This window comes from Varanus komodoensis, unplaced genomic scaffold (assembly GCF_004798865.1).
Source record: "Varanus komodoensis strain SLA01 unplaced genomic scaffold, ASM479886v1 scaffold15, whole genome shotgun sequence".
Taxonomy (NCBI): Eukaryota; Metazoa; Chordata; class Lepidosauria; order Squamata; family Varanidae; genus Varanus; species Varanus komodoensis.
The window spans coordinates 262,412-288,570 of record NW_025335440.1 but is presented as its reverse complement, the minus strand read 5'-3'; the positions used below and the strand labels follow the sequence as shown (position 1 = coordinate 288,570).

General features: G+C 49.7%; 2 protein-coding genes across 12 annotated transcripts; one reads left to right on the top strand and one right to left on the bottom strand.

The window, feature by feature from the left end:
- The first annotated feature begins 1,195 nt into the window (after positions 1-1,195).
- TSSK3 (testis specific serine kinase 3) lies at positions 1,196-2,935 on the top strand. Its single transcript, XM_044424952.1, has 2 exons — positions 1,196-1,274; positions 2,274-2,935. The coding sequence occupies exons 1-2, from the start codon at positions 1,196-1,198 to the stop codon at positions 2,933-2,935; spliced, it is 741 nt and encodes a 246-aa protein (XP_044280887.1).
- Positions 2,936-3,662: 727 nt separating this feature from the next.
- Positions 3,663-19,084, bottom strand: BSDC1 (BSD domain containing 1). Of its 11 annotated transcripts, none has more exons than XM_044424919.1 (11): positions 19,062-19,084; positions 17,359-17,419; positions 13,623-13,769; positions 13,230-13,397; positions 13,081-13,135; positions 12,080-12,195; positions 11,377-11,445; positions 10,124-10,205; positions 8,790-9,302; positions 8,397-8,500; positions 3,663-6,935 (listed from the first exon to the last, which is right to left on the bottom strand). In XM_044424919.1, the coding sequence occupies exons 1-11, from the start codon at positions 19,070-19,072 to the stop codon at positions 6,870-6,872; spliced, it is 1,392 nt and encodes a 463-aa protein (XP_044280854.1). In that variant the 5' UTR covers positions 19,073-19,084; the 3' UTR covers positions 3,663-6,869. The 11 variants fall into 11 exon arrangements, with proteins under 11 accessions (XP_044280854.1, XP_044280858.1, XP_044280860.1 ...); XM_044424923.1 differs by having other exon boundaries at positions 13,653-13,769; XM_044424925.1 differs by having other exon boundaries at positions 8,790-9,299; positions 13,653-13,769.
- Positions 19,085-26,159: the final 7,075 nt, after the last annotated feature.

The following is a 26,159-nucleotide window of genomic DNA, read 5'->3' as shown; positions in this document are numbered from 1 at the left end:
GGCGCAAAAGTTGGCTTGAAACTCAACATTAAGAAAACTAAGATCATGGCATCCAGTCCTCTCACTTCCTGGCAAATAGATGGGGAAGAAATGGAGGTAGTGACAGATTTTGTTTTCCTGGGCTCCAAGATCACCGCAGACGGGGACTGCAGCCAAGAAATTAAAAGACGCTTGCTCCTGGGGAGGAAAGCTATGGCAAATCTAGACAGCATACTAAAAAGCAGAGATATCACCCTGCTGACAAAAGTGCGTATAGGTTTTCCCAGTTCCCAAGGCTATGGTTTTCCCAGTTGTAGTATATGACCGTGAGAGTTAGACCATAAGGAAGGCTGAGCGCAGAAGAATTGAGGCCTTTGAATTGTGGTGCTGGAGGAGACTCCTGCAAGTCCCTTGGAGAGCAAGGCAATCAAACCGGTCAGTCCTAGAGGAGATTAACCCTGGCTGCTCTTTAGAAGGCCAGATACTGAAGATGAAACTCAAATACTTTGGCCACCTAATGAGAAGGAAGGACTCCCTGGAGAAGAGCCTAATGCTGGGAACAATAGATGGCAAGAAAAGAAGGGGACGGCAGAGGATGAGGTGGCTGGATGGAGTCACTGAAGCAGTTGGTGTGAGCTTGAGTGGACTCCGGGGGATGGTGGAGGACAGGAAGGCCTGGAGGAATGTTGTCCATGGGGTTGCGATGGGTTGGACATGACTTCGCGACTAACAGCAACAACATATTTTAGGGCCTGCTTTGTTGTTTTAGGCTGTTATCTAGGCCCATCCTGGAAATATTTACATTGAGGAATGGAATATATATCCTTAAACTAGAAGCATTTAAGCATTATAGTGAAGTGAGGCTGCAGGAACTCCCTGGCTCCTGTTGCCAACATGACTAGGGCCAGCCCTGCCAGGGATGGACAGCTGCCCTGGCCACGATTCTTTGGGCCACTTCCTGCTGCTCTGAACGAGGTGCTCTTCCCAGGACGATTGGTGGCCATGGTGACAGTGCTACCTTGGTTCAAAGAGCCACACTCTGAAATGCATCTGAGAGTTTGGGCACCATGCTAAGATAATGACTGCATTTAACTTCTCTGTCTCACACATGAATTGCTTTGCTTAAAAGTGTGACTTCTGCATTGCTAACTGGGCTGTGGACCCACTGAGGAAATTTTAATCCATATGCGTTTTAATAAATCAATAAAATGTGCACATGGTTACACTGCTGGCTGTGATGCAGGTTCCTGACCTTTGCCAGGTGGACGCATGTCGCAGCACACAGAATCCGAGAGGTGGGACTGCATGTGCCAGGTGACCTTTCTTCAGCTCATGCAGTTGCCACCAGAAGTGCTCGGGGTTTTAGATGCACCTGCATTTTAAAAATCTGCCCAACTTTAAATCTTTTTTAAACGATTTTTTAAAAGGCTGTTTTTAAAAAACCTGTCCAATTAATCATGGACACATTCTACAGTAGCAATTTCACCCATGATCCAACTAGACATTCCATTTCAAGCTGCTCATGTGAATGGTGATGTGGATTTAATAGCCTTTGTAAGTGTGCGGGCAGTGTGATCACAATCTGATGCATGTTTCAGAGGACAGTCTGTGGGAAGCCAACCTCTCTGGACACAACCTTATCCATATTTTGACAGAAAAATCCTACAACTCCCAGCATGCCCTGTCTTTTGTCACAGAGCTGCTGGGTTGGCAGCAGCCAACAATCTCCACCATGGGAACTGGCTGCTATTTTCCTTCAGCTTCTAGGAGCACACGTGTGCCCAGTTTCTTCACAATACCACTACGAGCAGCCATTTATGTGCCACGGAGTGCGGCACAACTGACAGTGCACTGTGCACAATGACCCCAAAGTAGCAGCCTTTAAAAATCTGAAAGGGGACCACAACCACCAGGGGAAGAACACCCTTCTTTCACCTCTAAAGGGTTTTGCACTAGAGCAGTCTTCCCCATCTTGGTACCTGTCAGATGCTTTGGATTGAAACACTCATCACATATGAATCTTGGCCAGGCTGGTTGGGGCTGATGGGAGTTAAGGTCTAAAAACTTTGGCAGTCATCTTCTTGGGGAACACTGTGCTAGAGAAAGCCATCTCACCCATTGGCATTACTTAAGAAGCACACACTTTCCCAGTATTATCAATGTCTTCAGAGAAAACTCATTGCTTCAGTGAAGAAAAACATGCTTATGGGTGCCAGGAATGTAAAAGTTCCCCAACAAGCTGATTTCATCAATCCCCTGTACGTCTTAGCCAACATTGCAATGTTCTTTCTCAGAGTTCATCGAGCGATTCCTGCCTCGGGAGCTCCAGATTGTCAAACGCTTGGACCACAAGAACATCATCCGGGTGTATGAGATGCTGGAGTCAACAGACGGGAAGATCTACCTGGTGATGGAGCTGGCGGAGGATGGGGACATCTTCGACTGTGTTCTGCAGGGAGGGCCACTGCCCGAGAGCCGAGCCAAAGTGCTCTTCCGCCAGCTGGTGGAAGCGATCCGCTATTGCCACAGCTGTGGTGTGGCGCACCGTGACCTGAAGTGCGAGAACGCCCTCCTGCAGGGCTTCAACCTGAAACTGACTGACTTTGGATTTGCCAAGCTGCTTCCCAAGAACCGTAAGGAGCTAAGCCAGACGTTCTGCGGCAGCACGGCCTATGCTGCTCCCGAGGTGCTGCAGGGTGTGCCCCACGACAGCAGGAAAGGGGACATTTGGAGCATGGGCGTGGTGCTCTACGTCATGCTCTGTGCAAACCTGCCCTTTGACGACACAGACATCCCCAAGATGCTTTGCCACCAGCAGAAAGGGGTCTCCATTCCCGGCCACTTGGGGATTTCTGAGGAATGCCAGGACCTCCTCAAAAGCCTGTTGGAACCAGACATGATCCTGAGACCTTCCATCGAAGAAGTGAGTTGGCACCCGTGGTTAGCAAACTCCTGAGAAAGGACCATGTCAAAACTCTCCCCAAATAAAAGGGGACAGGCTGTTTCCAAAATGCTCACATACATTTTAATGTTATGCTGTTTCTCGTCTATCCTTACCCCAACCCACTCTGAAAAGGGGTGGGGAAAAGAAGGGTTAGAGTGGCAGACATGTTGTCCTGCTTCTTCTGCTGAGGAGTACAGCCAATGCAGCACTGGCTGACAGAGCGCTAGGTGTCTGGAAATAACTGCAGGCCCCCACAATGCAGTCAGATGATGCTTCCGGGCCAAAGCTTTTCCTTTCTCTTTCTCACTCATACAGTCCTTTTCAAGTTCACATCCGAGAAATGGTCCATCAGGACTCAAGGAAGTGGGTCAGTGCCATCTTTGAATGGCACTATTTTTAATGAGTGTCACTCTGGAGGTCTGGTTCACACCACACTTTCTAAGAGGAGTGTAAGAAGCTCCCTTAAACCACACCAGAGGGCTTGTCTGTCCAGAGCAACCACTCGTTTCTGGGGTCTCCATCCCATCTTTCATGGGATGGAGAGAGCCTCCAGCCAAGGTCCACTGCAGCCCCAAGACAAACAAGTGGCAACGTCCAGAAGCCGCAGCTGCCTTGCCCAGCATCTGCTGGTGGGGCTTCTGAAGGAGAGCAAGCGTCAGAAGTGGGGCTGCTAGCCTACTTTCATAACAGGTTCTTGTGAGTGGAAAAAAAGTCAAAGGAGACGAACATGAGCAGGTCATTACTGTAGAACTCCTTTAATCGCTGTTAACGGCAAGTCTGTAAAAGGTTCAGGAAAAGTCGTAATTACAAAACTAACAGCTGTTAGAGTCACTTATTCACCCCAGCTAGAAAACAGTCCAGGGGATGTAATATAATTTAAAAATGAGAAAATATTGCACAACCAAGAAATAATTAGCTAAGGAGATCTATGAGAAAATCAGAACACAGCGCTCGGGAGATGCCTCCTTGGAAAAGAATTTGGCTCTGTGCTTCCCTGTTCTGCCCCGGCTACACACCCCAGGAAGCAGGCTGGCCTGGCCCCCCTCAGCACCATCCTTCCTTGACCCTTTGCTCAGCCGATCCGGTGTCACGAAGCTCTGGCCCCAAAGCATGGCAGAGGGTCGACAGACATCACCGCAGCAGCAGCGGGTGCAGGGGGCCCTCGCGCATCTGCCTTCGAGGGCGGGGGGAAGCCCCGGGACGCAACTCCCTTCCCAGTCCGCATCCTCCTGAGCATCTTGGTTTCGTGGCCTGGCCGGGCCACCACGCAGACCCCGTAGCACATCCAAGGGGCAGCTGCCTCACGGGGATGCAGGCCTTCACTTGAAGCGCCATGCCGGCGCTGTCAGTGGCAGCGGCTGCTTGGGCACACTGCACACGCCTGCTCCCACTTGCCAGTTTCAGAGATGCAGCAGGACAGACAGCCCGCCCACCTCTCCAGAATGTTGCCTACTCTTGCCCAGCAGCAGCTCATTGGGATGGAAGGCACAGGAGCATAACCCTTTCAGCTGAAGGTGACTGGGGAACGGCTGCACGCACAGCGTGTGCGCCACCGACCAATCCCCATTCCGGAAGCAAAGGCCTCACCTGGACCAGAACTCGCCCAGCAAAGAGCCTTCTGCTCGGCACACCCGCTCAGAAACCTGGGCATTTCCCTTCCCGTAAATGCAGTTGCTCTCAGGGCCGGTTTCTACATCGTGCTCCAACCAGGGAGCACTGCTTGCTTGGCAGCTAATGCAAGAGCCTCCTCCAGGGGGCTGGCGCAGCCGCTGGCTGGCAGCTGGTACAGTCCCTGCGGAGAGCTGCCTTCTAGTCTCCGCATGGTGCCAAGTGCTCGCTTCTCATCCCAGCAGCGCCTGGCCACTTCCTCGAGGACAGCTTCCACATTCCTCTCTGGCACTTCGACAGTGCCAGGTAACATAATGGGGGGCATGTATGGGCAGCTGTAGCAGCTGCTGGACAGCCTTCTGGCCACCTGAAACTGCAATTGCCCCTTCCAGCACGAACCTCCCACCCGTCCCAGGAAAGGCAAAGCTCGTACCGCCAGGGACAAACATGAGGGTGTCCTCTTCTTTCATGGCCTTGCCCAGGTAGCATTCAGTTCATGAGGAACTTCCAGGAGGGCTATGTCCCGAAGGGAATAATCTCCCTTTGGGAGCCATTTTTGGAGCCTCGATATGGTCAATCAGTTCTGAGGCCAGGCACAAGCAGCTGGTTCTAGCCTCTTCGCCCCAACTACAATGTGGCCAAGACCAGATCGGGGGCAACTCTGATGGCAGGGGGCAATCCCCTCTCCCCCCAGAGAAAGGGATGGTGCCTCCATAAGCCAGCCAGAGGGATGTGGGCAAGGAAGCAATGATGATCCATAGGCAATTGGAATCAGGTGCAGTCAACCCAACAACTCTTGGCAAATTTCGAGGACAGGTGGGACCTGCCACAAGGGAGAATTTCCAGCAGGCTCGCACAGCCAAATGCCATAGAAAGGGGCTGACAGAGGCTAATCAGCAGCCTTAGCACAAGGGGAGACGAACGAGGAGCATGAGGCTTTGGCAGATGCTGGTCCTGGAATACAGACCTAGCTACGCGAGTTTGCCTAGTAAGGTAACTGACAGAATTATCCCCATGAAAACTGCTACCCACATCCAGCCAAGATGTCTCTTTGAGATTACCGGAACATTTTCCACATATTTTCCTTTCATTTAATTTGACCTTGCCCAGGAGATGCTCCCACTGCGGCTGCATGTCCAAGAAAGGATTCAGCACAAGAATTCTATTTTTCAGATTCTGTGCCTCAATTCCCAAAACAGCGAAGGAGAGGTTTCGAACGGATGTGTGAGTGTGGAGCAAAAAGACTGTTCATGCTCCTGGGTTCCAATCAGGGTGGCAGTAAGAATGGCCAAATGCCATGCTGGAGAGTTTCTCTTAACACGATATAGGGGGGAAAGCAAAGGATTTGCCGCTGTGAATGCCCAGATGCTTTCTGGCTTGCAGATACAGGCACATGGAAGAAGGCGCTGCCAGCCTAGATTGGGAGAGAGTAACAATGCCAAACACATCCCAGGGACTGGTCAAATCAGGTACTTTCCCCACTTCTATCCAAAGCCACCATCAACTGACATCCACCCTCAAGCCAGAAGTCGGGGGGGGGGGGGGTGGCTAGGAAAACAAAATCACACTGAAACAGCTCTTGGAATTATTAGTCCAGGGGCCTTACTGGAAAGCTCTGCCCCCTCTCCTCCCAACATGGTTCTTCGGCACCCTGTGCAATACCAGTCACCATCAGGATCCGTGGCTGTGGGCTGCGGTCCACAATCCCCAGTGGGCGTTTAGCAGAGATGAGATTCAGCCAGCCTGGAACACATTTACACAGGAAAAAGGAACCAGTTGCTCTGTGGTTTAATTCACATTGGATGGTGCAGGTGGGGGCAGGGGACGAGGGAAGAGCCCAGGATGCACTGCAGGGGAAGCGACGGCCCTCACTATTCCCAGTCCTCCCACTCTTCATCTTCCATCTGCAGGGGGAAAGGAGTGACAGAGAATACAAGGAGAGAGCTTTAGAGGGGGGCCACATGGCGTATACAGTTAGACCCACAGCTGTCAGTCAGTCAGTCAGTCAGTCAGTCAGTCGAGGGCACGATCCTATGCATATTTAGGCAGAAAACACCCAACAATTCCAAGCACTCCCCAGCCAGCCACGCTGATCAGTTGTATGCCATCAAATTCAATTCATATGCACCGCAACATTAAAAGCCAAGCCCAGGTGCCTTTAGGCAAAGTATGATGTTCGTATGTTTTCCCATCCAAGGAACTGGCAAGAGCCACCCACCCGCATTCTGCTTCCCGCACCACCCTCTCCCACAGGCTATTCACTGGGCCCCACGTCCAGAAACCTGCTTCAAAACTCCGAAAGTAGTATATAAAGGGCTGCCTGAAGAATTTTAATTGATCACCCTCCCAAGCAGTCGATTCCATTTAGATAAATTTGCCACCTCCAGAAGTCTGGTACTGATACCTGTTTGAAAATGCAAAAGTAGATTTTAACTATGAACAGAAACCACTTAAGAGTCAGAAAAAATAAAATAAAGATGGCCTTTTATCTCTTGACTATGTAAGTCAGTTTATTCTTTTGGAAATAAATGGCTCCCCAAAATAAGCTAGTGCGCTCTTAGCACTCAGTGTTCAAGTTCAATGCTAATATTTTACCTTACTTCCTAAGATGGCTGAAAGTTCAGTTTATTCATCTGTTACTTAAATTGATGCAAAGCTTCCAGACCCCACCAAGCAAGCAGAAGCAAGTTCCTTCTCTCTCTCTCTCTCTCTCTCTCTCTCACGCACTCCTTGTTTTGATGGAGGGCCATCCCTTCCTGTTCTGTGTTTTTGGGGGCCTTCACAAGCCATCTCTTTCCAGTAGAATAAGGACAGTATTCAGAATCAGTCGGCAACCTGATTTTTTAAAATCTGTAGCTGAGGCGAGGGACGGTCAAATATTTCAAGCTCAATTTTGTTCTGTCTCCAAAGTAACTTCTGTCCCATTTCTGCATCAGTTTGTCAATTTTTCTCATGTTTGAAAATTGGACATAGAAATATACAGGAATGCAAAATGTACACATTTTATATCATTTCCCAAGTTATATGCTTTATTGGGCAATTTCTCCTAAGACAAAACATTCTGCAAATGCTTTTGCACTATGCACATGTCGCATGCATTGCCTGATTGTAAATTATGATACCAGTGTTCAGCTGTGTTCTGGTTCATGCAAGCGTTCAAGTAGCGTGCATAAAAATACAAACTGAACTACTGTCACCCCCAGCCCCATTTTAGGCAGAACTGATGAAGGAAAAACCCTATTGGAGTCATTTGGATGGATGTGGAGGCAGCTCCGAAGATGCACGGCACCAGTTCGAAGCTGCCAGTTCAGCAGAGCACAAAAGCACCCTGGTGCTCCCCTAAAGTTCACAGCTGTTCTTGTTCTACAGAAGAACAGGCATAATGTTTTCTAACAAACTTGAGCACTATCATGTGTCCAACATACATACAAGGAACATACTGCTGCAGCATCCCAAATATGTATGCAAGAAAAAAGAAAACCTTGGTGTCCCCACTGAAGACCCCCCCAGGGCTGCAACGTCACGTGCCTTTTCATGGCAGCAAGCTCCTCTGACAAGTGGACTGATTGCTGAGTAAATTAGCAAATGAGGGTTATAAAACTAGGATTTACGATCATGTCTCAGTTCAATTAGAGCGTAATTTTGCAGCTTTGGGTAATTTCTGTCTCCCGGCTTTAGTTTCCTCTCACTAAAATGGGAACAGCAATCAAGCCAAAAACAAACAAACAGAGTACAAGGTATTTGTTTTTATTCCAGGAAAGCCTAAGTAAAAGCTTACTCCTCTAACAACACAGGAAGCCAAGGAATGGCTTTCTCTGGAACTTCTGCAGCCAAGTCAGACCATTAGTTAGTTGCAAGGACTCACCTCTCCAGAAATGTCCACCTTGGAGAGCGCCAGCTGCACTTCCTCTTCCGTCATGTCCAGGTCAAAGTCCTTTTCCCAGTCCTCACTAATATCTGTGCTTGAGCCTGCAACAATAAGCAGCAAAGCCTGGCTGTTCCCTTCCCGAGACTTCTGAGGTTCGGCCATGTTCAGCTGGCTTCAGCTATACTGAAGCACCACCGATGCCTCCTTACAGGCCTGTGTGTGTACTACCGGCTCACGAGAAGCCTCTGTGCATGTCAAATGAGCGTTTTCCCAGAGTTATCAAGGATTAGGAGGAGCATGTGAACAAAATGGTCACCTGGGGAACTCCTGACATGTGCATGCTGAGAGTGGTGGGGGTGGGGCTCATCCCACGATCTCCATCCTACCCACCTTTCTTCCCATTGTTGGAGGGAGTGGATTTTCCACTGTCTGAGCTGAGCTCGAAGAGGCGCAAGTCCGTTGGCCCGTCCTCTCGCCGAGGCTCCGTCCTGCTTGCGACTCTGCTCTCCGCTTGCTCATTTGGCTGCCCTGGACGAGGCTTCGCCTGAGGAGGCGCTGGAGACGGCTGAAGGGGCTCTGCTGCCTCCGGTGGGGAGGCCTGCTCCCCCATGGCATTTCCCTGGTGCCCCAGAGGGAGGTCTCCTGCCCCAGAGAGCGGGGCTCCAGTCTGCAAAGGCGAGGCAGGGAGGGCGATGGGGTGCGCAATCTGCGTCACCGAGGAGAGGCTCTCGCTACTTTCGGATGGGGCTGCCTCCGCTGGGGTGGGGCCCAGCCCAGCCCAGCTTCCCATGGATGCTTCCGGGGTTGGGGCAGCTGCCGCTGCAGAGCCGGGGAGAGCTGGTTTCACCTCTTGGGGAGAATGCAAGTGGACGTGGGGGGATGATGACCCAAGAAATTCCTCTGTGGCAGGAGAGGAAAAAGGGTTTCACTAACATTCATAAGCAATGAAGCAATGCTCAGAAAGTAAACACATACATTAATCAAACTCTTTCAAGAAAAACAGCCCTATTCTCCTCTGTCTGTCATAGGAGAAAACTTAATGGGAAATGGTTTTTGCATGAGTCTGAATCTCAACCGTCTTTCCCACAAGTTTTTCTACTCCATCCTGGCTCCACTTGTCTTGCGCTGATCCAGAATGCGGAGAATGGGATGGAGGAGTCAGCTGACACCCGATCAAGGCACACCAGCCTCCAATTTTTTTCCCAAGGGAATTCAGCCGGCTAAGCTGATCCTGAAAAGCTCTACACAGCCTGGAACCGCTCCAGCACCTGAAGACCACTGCTCCCAAATGAGCTAGCTCCTGTCTTGAGCCCATCAGCCAAGGTCTGGTACCAGGTGCCTTCAAATTTTAGGCAAGACCTTCCCTTTAATGCTACACCAATGACAAAAGGCCCTTATTTGCCTGGAATTCAGTTTCTTGCCTTGGAGGAACCAGATCATTTTTTTTAATTCTTCCAGACTTCTGGCAAGAACCAGTTGCTACAGTATTCACCCATTTTACCTGTTCTCAAAACAGGGTCAATTCTGTGGTGACATTTAGTTGTCATCTTTTGTAATCTATCCCAGTATTGTTTCAATCTGCCTTGGGCATCACTGATAGAAAGGTGGAGCACACACCTTTCCAAGAGATAAGCTGAGTGTCGATGCAGAAAGTCCCAAATAAAAGGACCACGAGGCCCCAACAACAACTTGCTACCCTTGGGAAGCAACTGCAGTCCACTGACCTTCTTCTTCTTCCCAGCCTGGCTCCTCGGAATGAACGCTTTGTTCTGCCCGCTGCTTCAGAGCTTCCCTCCGGACCTCCTCCTGGAGCAAAAAAGGAATGCACACAGCCGTCAGAAGCTGCTCCAGCGGCTTCTGCACGGACTGGGGACACTGTCGCACGTGGCTTTCCAGCAAGGCATTTTTGTGAATATTCTTAGCATGAGGCCCAAGGTCTGAATCTCCCGGGCTGGGAGGTTTCCTGGCACTTGCCACTCGCAAAGCAACAGAGGAAACAAAGAGAGGTCGACAACGCAGGAATGTGAGCAGGGCTGGGGCAGGGCCACACTGGGGGCAGGATTCAGGGCAAGTTGCCGAGAACTGCTGACCGAGGGCGATTCCAAACAGGGCAGAGAAATAAAAAAAGGATAGGCCGGGGGGCGGGGGGGAGGAAACAGCATCCCTTCCACTGTACAACTTTCATGTTGAAAAGCTCCTCCTTTCACAAGAGATGACTCAACACCCCCAGGTAGCCCCCCCTTTCTCCTCAAGGATTCCATGTAAAGCTCCCAGGCTGAGCCTCTAAACAGAGCCAGCTCTGTGGCAGCCTTATTTTCAGACCTGAGCTCTGGTCTGCAGGGTTGCCAGGTGTGTTCTTTGCTCATAGGCCTGGCAGGTAACCTCTTTGGTCAACAGAGACTCAGCTTAGGATGTGCCACCATGGCCAGGCAGGCAATCCCCTACACAACGGCAGCTCCTGACACACTTCCTTACTCTGAGTTCCACGCGACATCCAGAATTGAGTCACCTGACACAGGAGCAAGCTAGATTCTCCGAGCTGCTCCATTCAGCTCAATGCATTGTGCAACACCAGCAACCTGAAGGAGTGTGCTCTGACAGGTTAGGGAAAGCCTAGGAGTTCTCCTGGTACCGGTCCCTTAGCGGGGCACCATCCCATTGTCCCAGGGAAGGCTGAGAGGCAATCGGCTTAGGGGAGGCTATTTAGAGGTGGCAAAAGCAGAAGGGTTTGACATCTAAATAAAGCGTGGTAAGAGATGAAGTGGGGATTGGTCTTTGTGCAGTAAAGACACATGGGCCCTAAGAGTGTTCTGCAGCACAAAGGGGTTCTCACTGGAAAGAGGACCAAAAAGACCACTTTGTGAAGAAACTGAGACCCCCCCCCCCACAAGCAACTGCATGCCGTTTCCTTTGCCCTCCTTGAATGGAGTGAGCACAGCCACATATTCACCCCGCCGGAAGACCTCTGCACACTCACCTGCTCCAGTTGATAGACTTTATAGAAGTAGCGCTGCCAGAATTCCGAGTGGGACACAGCCACGGGCACCTGGCAGCATGGAAGGGAACATCAGCATGAGCAAGGGGCTCTGGGCACAGCTCGTCTCAAGTCAGTAAGGGGCGCCCGAGCTCAACCAATGCGTTGGGGCTACGTTCGTCACCCTTTCCCTGCAGATGCCTGTGCCAGGCACGCCCCCTGCAGACAACACGGAGGTGCCCTACAGGCCACAGGCGCTTGCCAAGCAGCTGCCCTGGGACAGAGCCTCGCAAGCCCAGGATCCCCCTGGTGCTGGTGAATGTGTAAAGATGTTCAGTGTATTTCCTCAACCACTGAAATACACCATGTTCAGCACCCCGTTTCAACAGTTCTAAGAGCAGAAACCACTAGATTTGCTACTGTCCTGACAGAAATCAGGTTGTAAAGGTATCACCCAGCGGCTGCAACAGAGTCTGTTTCACATTTTGAACTTTATGTGAAATGAGCAGTTCTGCCTTTTACTTCTGAAAAGGGATCAGCAACATCCTAGGGAGAATGCTATTTTTAATTTTGCTTATTATTGTATTTTATTAATTTCAATTCTCCTCCCTCATCAAAGCTCTGATCTAAGCAACTGACCTAGAGCATCTGGTCTGAGAACAAGGTTCTGGAAATCAGGGGACTAAGCCATGCCAGGCTGCCTTACCATCTTGGAGTAGAGGGAGCGGATGGAAGGGCTCTTCACTAGCAACTCTGAAATCACCCCTTTCTTCTCCTCTAGATTGAATTGTAAAAGCCAAGCCTCAAAGAGCTCAGGGGGTCCTGTGGGAGGAAAGGAAATAAAATCATCAAACGAGAGCAGACACACAAATGAGCAGCACAGACTTGGATGAAACTCCTGCAGGAATTAGCTGAGGCCTGAAGACACTGCAATGTGGACACGGGGTGCTGGACATTATGCAAAATTTCTCCTGAGAGGCGTGCTCTGTTCCCTGCGGTTATGACGTCTGAACTCCTGCCACCATCTTGCTCATGAGATAACAAGTACATGGACTTTTTCGCAGAGAGTATTAACTCTAGAACCGCAGCTGGAATGACAGGACTGTAAGAGCAGTCCTGCTGGATTCGACTAATGATTTCATGAAGCCTGGTATCTGGGTGAGGCTCGGAAGACTCAGGTATGCCAAGTCGTACTGCTCTGCTCAGATTGTGAGGACGAGATGCAGAGCCTTCCAAGAATTCTTAAGCTCCAGTCCTGCAAACCCCGAAGAGAGACCCTAAGGGGGTGACACAAAAGCGAACAGGACAGACCCCTTCTGCACCCCACTCCTCTACTCAGGCTTTGCTACTGCATGCACAATAAACCATGGGCTTGGCTAACCCTTTTAACACCACTGAAGCAAGTGAAAAGGGGGATACAAACAGTGACGCGGACCCAGCATAAGATTCTCCTGCTCCTCCACACACCACTCTCCAGCCCGTCATCTCACCTGGTTTTAACCTTTCCAATGCAGCCTGCAAGGCAAGCAGATTACTTTCTCTTGTTGCAGGACACACATTTCAAAATTTAAGTGAACCCCACCTAGTTTTGCTTTGTGAAAATAAACAGCATACCAGAGACTGCCCTCCTCACCATGGCCTGCCTTCTTTCTGGAAGGGCTGAATCTCTCCACCCCTACTTTCTCACCTGACTGGCCCTCAACTTACCGTCAGGTTCGTTGCAATAGGTGGCTGGGTCAGACTGAAGGCTGTATAGCCGAGCCTGGAAGAGAAATGGCACTCAGCACGAGAAGCCTGCCGCAGGGGAGTGGCAGCAGTTCTGGGGTGGGGGCAGAGCGGGAGGGCTGTGGAGGTACCTTGGTGCTGTCGTATGGCTCCGTGGTCCCGGAAGGGGTCGCCATCAGGGTTATGACGTCACAGTCAATGGTCTTATCTGGCGAAGGTGCAAATGTGTCTGAGATGACTCCCAGGAAGTTGGAGAGCCCTTTCCTCACTTTCTCTGTGGCTCCCGTGGAACTCTCCGTCTTCGCAAAAGCAAAGAACGAACCAGTGGAGGAAAATAACAGATCTAAGTCAGAAGAACCGGAGCTGGTGACATGCTACAAAGTCTGCTACAGTGTGGACTTGGGATGCCAAAGCAAAACAACGAAAGAAAAATGTATTAGGAAGGGAAAGCTTTATGGTAAAGAGAAACAAAAACCTGTGAGCACCGTTCCCGTGCCATGCATCCCCTCCCACTCCAGTCTCACTCTGCATGTTAGCTCTTGATGCCCACTCACAGCCAGCTTCTCCTTGACCACGCTGGCAGTGGCAGCGATGGTGCAAGCCGTGTCATGTTGGACCACCTGGGTGAACTCCGTCAGGTCACGTTTCATGAACTCCAAGGCCTCTGTGGACTACAGCAGAATGACAGGAGAATACATTACAATTGGATACTCATCTCAGATGGGTGCATTGGTTAGACTGGTTGGAAAAACAGATGCTGCTGCAACCAGAAACCTCTCAGAGAGCCAAACCTGCAGCCATTGGAAGGTCCAGTTGAACAGCTACATCATTTAAAAATAGCCAGGTGTTGGATGGTTCCCAACCATCAGAGCATTTCAGCTGTCCCAACAGCTTATTAGCATGCCCAAGAGTATCTTTTAAATGTATGTGGGGATGTAACAAAGGGGAGTGCCAGGTCTAACTCCAAGAACAGATCCCAGAAACTGGCTGCAAACAGGAATGACAGAAGGAGATCTCAGACAGAATATGGGAATGACGGAGGATGACAAATTTCACCCTGAAAGGAAGGAGCAGAGCCAGATACCCGTCCGCACTGCCCCTGATGCTCCACCGCTGGCCTTGCGGCACTGACCAGGGAGGTCTGAAGCAGGCACCTTCTTGCTTTGGGCCAAATGCACTCAGGCAGACACCTGGGGACTTTCTCACTAATGGCAGCCTGAGCCCCAGAACACTGGGGACAGAGCGGAATGCTTGGCCCCTCTCCCTTTCCACAGCCTGAAGTCTGTACTGCCTGAGGTGGCTTTAGTGAGACTGCATTCTGTTCCTCTGGACCCAAAAGTTGCGCAGCTGGGTCAGAAAAAGGTGGGCCAATCTAGTGGAACATTTTATTTCCAGCAGCGCCTGAGCCAGTGCCTAGGCAGGGCATGAAGGCAACAGCCTCTCTCAGCTTCTGACACTCATGGGTGCCACACACAAAAAGGGGGTCTCGATCTGATTCAGCAACTGTCAATTGTTAGCGAACCAACAACTGGCCCACTGGGCTTTTCCTAGAAAACCGTGAATGCAGGATTTCAATACATGTGAATCCTTGTGGTGCAAGGCAGAGGAAATTAAACACACTCCTGGCTAAAAAAAAAAAAAGGGGGGGGAGCGGTTTTAGCCCCAGGCTTTCACATCTCTAAGCACCTGCAGGAGGATGAACATAGCAGCCTCAGCTATTGGGTGGTATAAAAGTGAAATAAATAAATCTGAAGAGACAGAACGCATGGCAGCAGGACATCACCACACAGGGGCAGCAGGAAGCGTAAAATCACTTGAGCACCTGTGCCGAAGCGACCCCTTCAGCAAAGGAGCTTGTACAAACACATACCAGGCGAAACTGTGCCAAAACACGAGTTCAAGTGCTCATGCAGAATGACAGGATCAGGGAACATTAGAGCCGGAAGGGGCCTATAAGGCCACCAAGTCCAACTCCCTGCTTAATGTAGGACCCCAAATTAAAGCATTCCTGACAGAGCGCTCCCCAGCTGCCACGCCAACGCCTCCGGCACAGGCGCGCCCACAGCCTCCTTAGACAATTGCTTCCACTACCCTACCGCTCTAACATCACAGCATTTTTCCTAATGCCTAGCTGGAATCTGGCTTCCTGTAACTTGAACCCCTTATTCTGTATTCTGCACTCTGACATGATGGAGAATAGATCTTGGTCCTCCTCTGCGTAACAGTGTTTCAGGTATTTGAGAAGCTATCATATCTCCCCGCAGTCTTCTCTTCTTCAGGCTAAACATGCCCAGTTCTTTCAGTCATGGGGCTTTGTTTCCAGTCCCCTGAATACCATTGTTGCCCTCCTCTGAACTTTTTCCAGTCTGTCTGTGTCTTCCTTGACATGGGGGCCCAGAAGCAGACACAGTGATCAAGATGGGGCCTAACAGGTGCTGAATAGAGGGGAACCAGAACCTTAGTAATTTGGACACTATACTTCTATAAATGCAACCTAAGAAAACACCAGCTTTTTTGCAGCCTCATCACATTGTTGACTAATATTCAACTTGTGATCTACAACCATTCCAAGATCCTTTTTTCTTGTAGTACCTGCTGAGCCAAATATCTCCCCTCCTTGTCTATGCCTTTGGTTCCCTTTTGCTAGGTGTAGAACTTGGCATTTCTCCTACTGAATTTCATTTGGTTGTTTTCAGCCCAGTACTCCAGCCTTTCAAGATCAATTTCAAATCTATTTCTAACTTCCAGGGTATTAGCAAACCCACCCATCCATAGCAAAACTCCCCAAGAAAGCATGTCATTCTCTAATACAAGGATGGGGAACTTATGGCCCTGTGGATAGTGTTGAATGACAACTCCCATCAACCCAGCTAGAGCTGATGGGAGTTGTAGTGCAACAATATCTGGAGGGCCATAGCTTCCTCACCCCAGCTTCCTCTAATCCAAGGATCTTTTCTTCATCTGTACACCACACATTTCTTGTCTCTTTGGGACAACATCACATTCAGCCGACAAGGAATAACTACCAGTTTGAGACTGAGAGAACAGGGAGTTATATAAGAAACAAGCAACTCAGATGTCAGACACATGTTTTCTTTAACTTCCATTTGAAAAAAGCTCAAGTAAACTGAGGCAAGTGTACCCCAAAGAAGGAGCCTCACCTGCAATAGCTCCAAAGATTTTGCTTGGAAACACAGTCATGCTGCTTTCAGCCATAGTTTGAAAGCTAAAAGCCTGAACTCTTTTAGGGAACTCTGAGCTCATTTTCCAACGATATGCAGTTAACTCAACAAGCGTTTGATAAAACCTATTAAAACAATTCAAATTTAATACTTTTCTCTATTATCCCACTGATTCTCAGAAAACACCTGAAGTGTGATCATGCAATAAAATATTGGCAGGTAAAGTTTCATTAGTAATTAAAGAAGCAGCTTTAAGTCAAAAGAAAGTGAAGTGTAGTCAAATAAGTTGTTCAAGGTGTTTGGCAAGTCAAATCAAGCAGGAATCTCAACTGACATCTCACAGGGCCCAGGGAGCCATTCTGGTGTTAAAATGATTTGGAGGTGGAAAGGGAAGAGCGATGGACAGGATGGCACAGAGCAAGTAGTTATTACTTGCCAGCAGGCCAATTTCAAGAGGGTGGACACCTGTCTCAACTCACTGTCAACACCCACTCCCTCACAATAGCCTGCCGGTAAAACCAGTTTCAGACCAGGAATACAAAGGCTCAGTAACATTGCTGCCGCCTTCTTTTAGAAGAGGAGACTAGCAAACAAATATAACTACACTCCCAAATAAATAACTCTCATATGGAAATAGCTCACTCATATGGCCACCTCCCACACCACTGTTGAACTAATTTTGACAACTTCTGTCTAGTTCACCAGAAGGAGAAGCTTCAGGTACCAGACCAAAAGTTGGCCCACCAGGGTTCCCCAGCACCCTTTTCCCTGCCCCATCCTCTCCCACAACTACTTGATATTTTCCAGGCTCTGGAGCAGTTTTTCACAATTTCTAAAAGGGAAAAAGGTTGATATGCCTCTCCAAAGGCTTCGTTACTGGCAATAAACGCTTTAAGCTACAACATGCTGGGTTTCGTTTTGTTATTTTTGCATTTTTATCTCTGCCCACCAGTGGAATGCACTTGAAAGCTTCTCCAACTTAAATCCTATCTTAGGGCAAAAAGAAGCTCCCCACCCAGTCAGACATGTGCGCGCGCTCTCTCACTCTCTCTCTCGGGTAAGAAGCAGATCTGCTTACCTTCTCTTTGACAGTTTGAAGGCTTTGCTGTAGCCAGCTCCGCCACCAGCCTCCATCTTCCCTGTTACAGGACAAACATATGAAGCTGCAAGTGGGAATTTTAGATTATAAACTCAAGCCAATAAGTACCTTAGGAACACCCAGGTACTGCAACAAGCCCAACAACACTCCACACTTCTCTAAAGCATTTAAAGAAAATTTTGCTTACTAGAATTCAAAAGTCCTCTTTCAGCAGTAACCACAAGATGATATCAGAATCAAAATTACATTTGTGCAATTTAAATTCCTGGGTACCAGGATCACATTTTCCGTGACTTGTGTTACATTTTAAGCACCAAGACAGCACAAGGCCCTTCCTTCTGTCAGGATATTTGCTATTTATCTCCACTTCTTCCCTCTCTCAATTCCCTCCCAATATAATTATTTAAAACAAGAGAGCAAAAATTTCAAAAAGTCAGCAGAAATTAGGTTTAATGTTAGGGTTCCATTTAGCAAGCCATAAGTAAATAGAGTCTGAGACTGTTTAGATGTGAACATGAGCTATTGTGGTAGGGTAGCAATCCAGAACAATTTACGAGTATATCCAACTGAACTTGATTTTGAGTAAATGTACTTAGCATAGGGTACACAACATTGACAAAACAGAAATGTCATATAGTAAGAAGATTAAAAAATATGCTAAGAACACAAATAGCCATCAAAAATGATAGTATTGCCTATATGTGATTGCATGAATTAACTATAATAAACCAAAACAGTTGTGATTGTTATAAACCCAATATTCTACTGTATTTGCAATGCATCTCTCAAAAAGGGCTCTTTTAGGAACAATAGCACCAGTGCCCTCAACCTCAAAAGCAAGCAATTAGAAAGATCTATTTAATTCAGGTAATTTAGTTTAGGTGACAATAAAAAATTGATTTTGTGGTATTTTGCTCTCCTCTGCATACAAGCATTTCTTAATCCAAATTTCCCTGTTCACTACACTTAAGGAACATCCCTATGTGGAAACAACTTTATTATCATTTAGCAATAATTGTCAGTAAACAGAGAATTTGAAAGCCTCCCAGCAACATACCAGGGGCTTGTCAAGGAAATCTGGGTCCAAATCCCTCTACACTAAATCGCTGGGAAGTAAGCTACTCATTTTCAGTCTGTGCCCCTCTTGGGTAGCACGTCGCTAATTAATAATTTTTTATCGTGGCAACGAGCCTGTGAGATGGGTCAGGTATCAACACAGTGTTTTCTTCATTGCTCCCAAAGAGCCTGAGCCAGATTCCGTCTAAGGGACTAACGTGTTTTTCAAGACGCTCCTCCGCTGTTCCCAGCAACGCTCCGCTGTGACCATCCTGAGGCCTTACCCCGTTGCTGAACCCTCGGCCCCCGGCCTGCGCACGAGCGCTGCTGCACCAGGCAACGACAGGCTTGCTCTTCCAGCAGAGCCTCTCCCGCCCCGGCGGCCCGCCCCTTGGAGAAGCCCCCGACCCGCTCGGTCGCCCCCTCACCGAACCCAGCGGCTCATGCTCAGGAGAGGCGTGCCAAGAGCCGAGGCGGCTGGGGAGGGAGGAGGCCCAGCGGGACCGAGGGAAAGACACTCTTCGCATGGCCAGCGAGCTCTTCGCTGCCTGGCCAGCCCCTAAGCGGCTCGACCTGCGGCCCCTTCTCGCCGCAGCGCCGCCCCTAGCGCGTCCTGTGAGGCTTACCCTTCCGCCATCTTGGCCGCCTGACGTCACCAATATTTACTGAACTCTGACACCGGCAGAAGCCCCGCCCCTTAGGGACAGTAATTGTCATCACTTCCGGCAGTCTCCTGCTTTCCCTGGAGGGAAAGACGCAGCCTCAGAGTAGTCCTGGAGATACTTTCGACTTCCTATTGAACACGGACAGCGGCCAATCACAGTTTAGCATAAGGCACCATAAAGATATGCATCTAGAGTGCCTTCCATATTTTGCGCGTCAAAGTAGCAATAGCCTGACTATTTCAGGATGTCTTTTGATGTCGCTGCTCTTTCTGTCTGTCCGTCACATACGGGCTGTCGAACGGTAGCCGGAAGTGAGGCTCTTCCCCCGCTTTAATTTCCAACCTCTTCGGATTCATAAGTTGGGTCGCCACGGCCGGCGTCGAGGGTCGAGCGAGCTGGACTGCAGCGCATGCGGGCTTCCTTGTCCTTTGCACCTACGGGGTTCGCCCCTTCTTGGCTCGGGTCGGACGGGTGGGGAGGGTGCGGGGGTTGGAAATCCCATGCAAAATCTGCATTTACTAACCTATGCAAACCTAATACCTCTTAAGTCAGCTCCTGTTTATTAAAAGGATTTGCCTTCCACTTCATTAGAGATTTGCATTTACAATCCTCCGAATGCATTACCTCCGAGCATAAAAAGCTTAGTGCTGGCTCAGGCCACCGTCCTCTCTGTGCTGGCACTGCACTTAGGGCCAAAGCTATCCAGGTGGTTCGCAGCAAATACAAGATACCCTATACAAGTATAAAATTACACTACAGAAGTGAAAACCAAACTAAAGTTAACAGCTGCTTTTCTGTTTTTGTTTTTATATAATTTTATGGAATTTTTTATTATTTTATTGTTTTAATTGTATGTTTGTGAGCCGTCCCGAGATGCTGAGGCATGTGGTGACGGCATATAAAAGTTTTAAATAAAGCAGAGGCAATAATGCAAGGACCGACATATAATAGCAGATTTAAGACAGACTCCAAGAGACTCAAATGCCTGTGAAGAGAAGAAAAGCCTTAACCTGACACCACACAGAACATAGGGTAGGTGTCCAGCAGGAATTTTCCTTTTGGGAAATTCTTTCCACAACTGACATGCCACGCAAGAAATGCCCCCCTTCTTAACCCCCACTTCGCCTTGCTTGGAAGGGTTCCCAGAAAAGTAACGTCCAGGAAGATGTTTAGAACTTTGACTGAAAGCTTTCTGGGCTTGGCATGGACTGGCAGCCAGTGAGGATGGTAAAGTTCTGGCATAATTTGCTCACATTGGCCAGTCCGTTAACAGTCCACACACCATGTAATGGCAGCCATCCCTTTATACAGGAAAGGAATTATTCATGTCTGCAAACATCCTCTGGATTCTCTTTCTGTTGACATGACGTGCATATGCTGTGACCTGGCACCTGGGCCACTCCGGCGGGGGGCAGGCCTGGTGCCAGCTGCCACTACTGCGAATGAACAGCCCAGTAACCCCCATCGGCGCGTGCTCTCAGTTCCCGGCACATGCCTGGCCAAGGATCCCACCCGGGCCTCTTCTTTCGGGCTTCCCTGCAACCCTCTTGGGTCCTTTGGGGAGCCCAGCTGGGTCCTGGCTTTACCTGGAACATTGCATGCATCCTGGCTGCCAGTGAGTGTGGGCGTGACGTAGCGGAAATTTTTGCTCACTTTGTTTGTTGCCTGAAAGGACACAACCCCCAGTCTCTAAAGACAACGCCAGCGGCTCTTGGCCCAAAAGACCTTGGTTACAAACCGGCTGCAGTGGGGGTGAAGCCTTGGCTCAAGCCACAGAGAAGCTGCACAGCACTTCCCGTTGTTCAAGGTCAGTTATCCTTTCTGTCTCTAAGGGGGTATGCAATTCTGAATAGCCTATCAGCCAGCTACACATCCCACGTCGACTTGCTTTACCTAGTCATAATATGGCCTTGCTACATGCCTGATAAGACATTCCAGCGTGCAGCCGTGCTCCGACTTCTACAATGCCTCCCTGGATGCGTTTCTCTAGACCACAGTTTTTCTTGTGCAATGTACTTCCTTGGTGCAACAATGACCGATAACGTGCTGCGCCCCTCCTGGCTCTCCTGCCTTTCTTACGCAAAGCACTTGTCCAGGTTTTGGTGCAAATAGGATAAAGGCTTGGCGAGGAATTCAGGGAAAAAGTACGGGGGAAAGGTCGGTCAGTTTCAAAGCACAAAGCAATAGGGGGTTTAAAGTGACAATTCGGTAGCAATGGCAAAGAAGAGAAAAACACGGTCTGGCTACCCCCTGCTCGATGTTGAGCTGCAGACTTGGCTCTTTAAAAACTTGTTGCCTTAGAGGTGCAGTGTCTCTGATGTCTGACGTGACCCCAGGACTGGCTGGTCCTACGTGTTCTGCACTTGCAGTGGACGGCTCTTAGCCCTCCCAGTCACAGGGCGTCAGGAGCGCTTCTGGCTTTGCCACACTACTGGATCCTCTGTAGTAAGCAAAGTCTTGGGAAGATGCAGAGGAATACAAACGGGGGGGGGGGGGGAGGGCAATGTAACCTGAACCCCTTGGAAAATCCCATGAATGGATCAGGGTAACTGTATCATAAAAGCCTGGCCTGAAAGGGGACATATGGCCAAATGAGGTTTGTTGCAACTTGGGGAGCGAACGGACCACAACACCAGCAGATTTAAGGCAATGTTTAAATGCTCCCCTGGGAGTCAGAAGGGTCCTCTCGGGCCATCTAGTCTGACCCCCGGCTCCAGCCAGCTCCACTCATGACATGCCCACCATGTGCATGTCCAGCCTATCTTTGAACACCTTCACCGATGGGGCCTCAACCACCTCCCGGGGAAACCCATTCCACACCCTCGGGGTCCTGACTGTCAGGAAGTGCTTCCTGGCATCCAAATAGAACCTTGGGTCCCTGAGCTTTGCTCCATTGGAGCATGTCCTGCCTTCCCCTGCAGGAGAGAACAGGTCTCTACCCACCTCCATGTGACATCCCCTCACATACCTGTATGTCACCAACATATCCCCTTTGAGTCTCCTCCAGGCAGTTCCCTCAGTCTCACCTCATACGGCATCCCCTGCAAACCGGCCACCAACCTTGTGGCCCTACACTGCACTGACTCTAACCTGGCTATATCCTTTCTGTAATGAGGGGCCCAAAACTGAGCACAATACTCCAGTTGCGGGCGCACCAGAGTCGTATAGAGTGGTAGTAATACCTCCCTCGAAGCCACGCTTCTGGATATGCAACCAAGGGTGGCATTTGCCCTCTTGACCACTGCATCACACTGCTGGCTCATGTTCAGCCTGCAGTCAACCAGCACCCCAAGGTCCCTTTCACAAGTGCTATTCTCCAGCCACTTGTCCCCTAATCTGTACTTATGACACCCATTCCTATGCCCCAAGTGCAAGACCATTGAATGCCATCCTGTTGTCTCCTGCCCACTTCCATAGTCTGTCCAGATCCTTCTGGATCCGGAGTACCTGCTCCTCAGTTGTGGCCACTGCCCCTGTTTTAGTATCATCTGCAAATTTGATCAGCAGACTGTTCACCCCTTCTTCCACATCATTGATGAAAATATTAAACAGGATTGGCTCCATGACAGAGCCCTGGGGGACCCTGCTTGTCACTGACCACCATCCCGATGATTCCCTACTAATGGTTACCCTCTGCTTTTGTTCAGTCAACCATGCCCTAATCCATCGGACAGTGCATTGGTCTATCCCAAAGCTTCTTAATTTCTCCACCAGGATATCATGCTGCACTTTGTCAAAGGCCTTGCTGAAATCCAGGTAAACCACATCCTCCGTGTCCCCTCTGTCTAGCCACCTTGAAACCTTGTCATAGAATTCCACAAGGTTTGTCTGGCAGGACCTGTTTTTGCAGAAACCATGTTGCAGGGCCGCCAACATTCCTTCTCTTTCTAGAGTTATTAGATCTCTCTAATAACTATTATGAGCCTTTCCATTGTCTTTCCTAGAATGGACATAATTTCACATGTCTCCTCTACTATCCTTTTTTGAAAATTGGGAACACTGACACCACCCTCCAGTCTTCTGGAATCTCATCCATTCTACACAAGGCCTTAAACCAACGGGCATGAGAGTACCCCTGCAAACTCCTGAAGTACCCTCAGGTGTAACCCATCAGGGCCTGGCGCCTTTGTAACATGCAGTGCTCTGAGGAGCTCCTCGACTTCTAGGGGGCTGACTCTAATCTGTGCCCCTAAATCCCTGGCCTCCTCCATGTAGATCTCCCCCTGCTTTGGGGAGAACACAAAGGAAAAATAGTCATTTAGCATCTGTGCCTGTTCCCTCACATCAGTCACTGAAACCCCTTCCTCCTTATTAAGTGGTCCCACTGCCTCTCTCCCCTTCCTCTGGCTATTTACATGTTGATAGAAGCCTTTTTTGTTCTTTTCAAGTCTCAGCTCATAATCAGCCTTAGCCTTGCCAAGATTCCTCTTGCAATGGGCCTCCTCCTCGAGGTATATCTTTTTGTCTACTTGCCCCAGTATACATTTCCTTCTGAGGTTCCTCTTAGATCTAATCCCTCTTACCACCTCTTTTCACATCCATGGCAGTGCTCTCCTTTGCCTCCGCACCTTGCTAACTAGCAGTATCATCAAGACTTGAACCTCCAAGACCTCCCTTTTGAGTGTCACCCACCCCTCCTGAACTCCCTTGCCTTCCAATTCCCTTTCCCCAGTCTGGTTTTCACTTGATGAAAGTTGACCCTCGTGAAGTCCCAGCTTCAAGTTCTCAACCTGCTGCTCATCCCCATTCCCCTGTTCTCAAAGCAAAGGATGGAGTGATCCCTCGCATGCAGAGCTCCCCTAATCTGCGCCTCATCTATCTGGTCTTCCCTGTTGGTCAAACCAAGTCAAGGAAATTGTCACCTGGACCCTCTGCATGGAAAACCCTTCCTCTATAGCATTTAGAAAGCAATGTGACCTGGCCATTGCCACCGAGTGAGTCTCCCAATGAATATCTGGGAGATTGAAATCTCCCATAATTACCGTGCCCCTCCCTCAAGATATCCTTAGCATCTGGTCTGTCAGGGCATCGTCCAATGCCTCAAGTTGGCTCAGTGAATGATAGCATACCCCCACTGTCGGGTCCCTCCCCCCATTAAGACCCTTTAGTTTTACCCAGACCACCTCTACCAGATTCCTATCTGCACCACCCTCTGTCCCATTGCATCCTATCCCTTTCCTTACATATAACACGATGCCTCCACCCCTTTCCCTTCCTGTCCTTTCTGAATAGGACACACCCCTCTGTTTTTACATTCCAATCCTGCCCTTCATCTCACCATGTTTCTGTGATCCCCACCAGGTCATACCTTCTATTCTCAGGAGAACCTCAAGTGCTTCCTGCTTGTTTCCCATGCTTCTCGCATTAGTATACATGCATCTCTGCTCCCTCCCACCACCTCCTTTCTTCGGGTCCCCCAACCTCCTTGTTCTTCCATGGTACTGGAACCCTCACTGTGGAAGTTCCACCTGCCCCTGCATTGCCTCCATCGCTCTGACCCTGAAACACTGATCCTTATCCAATCGCTTATCCAATCAGAGCAGGCTTTTGGGGGGCCTGAACTCCGCCGGCTCAGTTTAAAGCCTTCCGGACAAAGCTTGCTGGAGCATCTCCAAAGGGCCTTCTGCCCAGCCTCGTGAGCTGCACTGTGTCCCTTGCCAGACGTCCACTGCTGAGGAGCGGCTGCCATGATTGAGGAACCCAAAAGGTTCCTTCTGACCATCTCTCAGGATTTTCTGTACATACCCTTACCTGAAAGCAACTTGAATCTGCCCGCCTGGGTCAAGCTCACGTTTACTCTCCTTGGTGGAGCTGCGGCTGGTGCAGCGTCATGTTAGGTGGATGAGAAGGCTCTCCTTCATTTCCAGTCCCAACCCCAACTCTCCCGATGGCCTCAAGCAGGATTGGAGCTGTTTTCAGCCTACAACATGCAGATAATAATGTCAGACTCTTACAGAATAGCTTGAAGATGTGTGGAACATCTTGACCTCTCCAAGGCATGGGTGGGCAGGCTTCCTGCTTGCAAGGTTGTCTTGGGGGTGTTTACTGGAACCCTTGAGACCCCCCCCCCCGCCCCAGATCCTGGCACAAAAAAGAGGCACTTAGAATTTAAAAAAACTGTGGAACGTGTTCCGAGTAGCGGAACAAAACGGCACTTCTGCCCATAAATCCACTCCTGCAAGTTTTCCTCATTTCGCCAGAATAATGTAGGGCGAGGGAGGGAGGGAGGGATCGTAGCGGATCCGCTGTGAATTGCCCAGGGATCTGCTAACAGATGCAGACTGCCCCAGCCTTGCTCTGAAGTGCTGGCATAAATAAGCACTGCCGTTTTTGTGAGGTGAGTGCCAGCGAGGGTGGTGGAAAGGGAATTGCCAAGGCAGCAGCTGGAACAGATGGCAGAGAAGCCCCTCTGCAAATCCTGCCCCTGGAATCCCACCTGGACCCACTGCATTCCTTGGCTGCTGCCCCAGAAAGATTCCAGGCTACAGGAGGTGGGGAGAGATTTAGGTGGGGGGCGTCCCACTTTGAACAAAGAGGCTCTGCAATGTATATCGTAACATGAACTGGTTTTGTTATCGAATGTCTGGTGAGATAAAAGCACAGACAGTTGCACCCTGAATGTGCAGAAGAGGAGGAGCAGTGGAGCTCGGGGTGCAGGCAGCAGTGCTACAGCCACCGTCCCTGGCGGGCCGGCCAGGGGGTGCTCTGCATCTCTCCGAACTGCCAGCCCGTCTTGATTCCCTGGAGCTCCAGAGCAGGGAGGGGAGGATGCAGTTGCAGGGGGCAGGGAAGCTGCATGAGGGACCGTTCTTCTTCGCATGTAGGTACAAAGTACTCTCACGCTGGAATACTTGGACCCATCAACTCATGCAAAGGCAGCTCACAGACAGCCACTGATTGGAAGCAGATGGTGTGAGTTCGTTGGCCATTTTATCAGCCAAGCATGTTTCCTCTGGAAATTCCCTCTGGAGCAGGGCTGGAATGATGGGAGAGGAAAAGAGAACCGGGAATACGTACCCTTCTCTATAAATAGCACAAGCCTTATATGAGCATAAGAGG

What these genes read in the sequence shown, in the direction of transcription:
- BSDC1 (XM_044424916.1), bottom strand. An exon ending in AAGTCTATCAACTGGAGCAG is followed by an intron (nt 10,206 to 11,376) that starts GTGAGTGTGCAG and finishes TTTTTGCTCCAG; the next exon opens with GAGGAGGTCCGGAGGGAAGC. An exon ending in AGGCTGGGAAGAAGAAGAAG is followed by an intron (nt 9,303 to 10,123) that starts GTCAGTGGACTG and finishes CCTCTCCTGCCA; the next exon opens with CAGAGGAATTTCTTGGGTCA.
- TSSK3 (XM_044424952.1), top strand. Translation starts at nt 1,196, where the DNA reads ATGGTTACACTGCTGGCTGTGATGCAGGTTCCTGACCTTTGCCAGGTG. An exon ending in CAGCACACAGAATCCGAGAG is followed by an intron (nt 1,275 to 2,273) that starts GTGGGACTGCAT and finishes GTTCTTTCTCAG; the next exon opens with AGTTCATCGAGCGATTCCTG.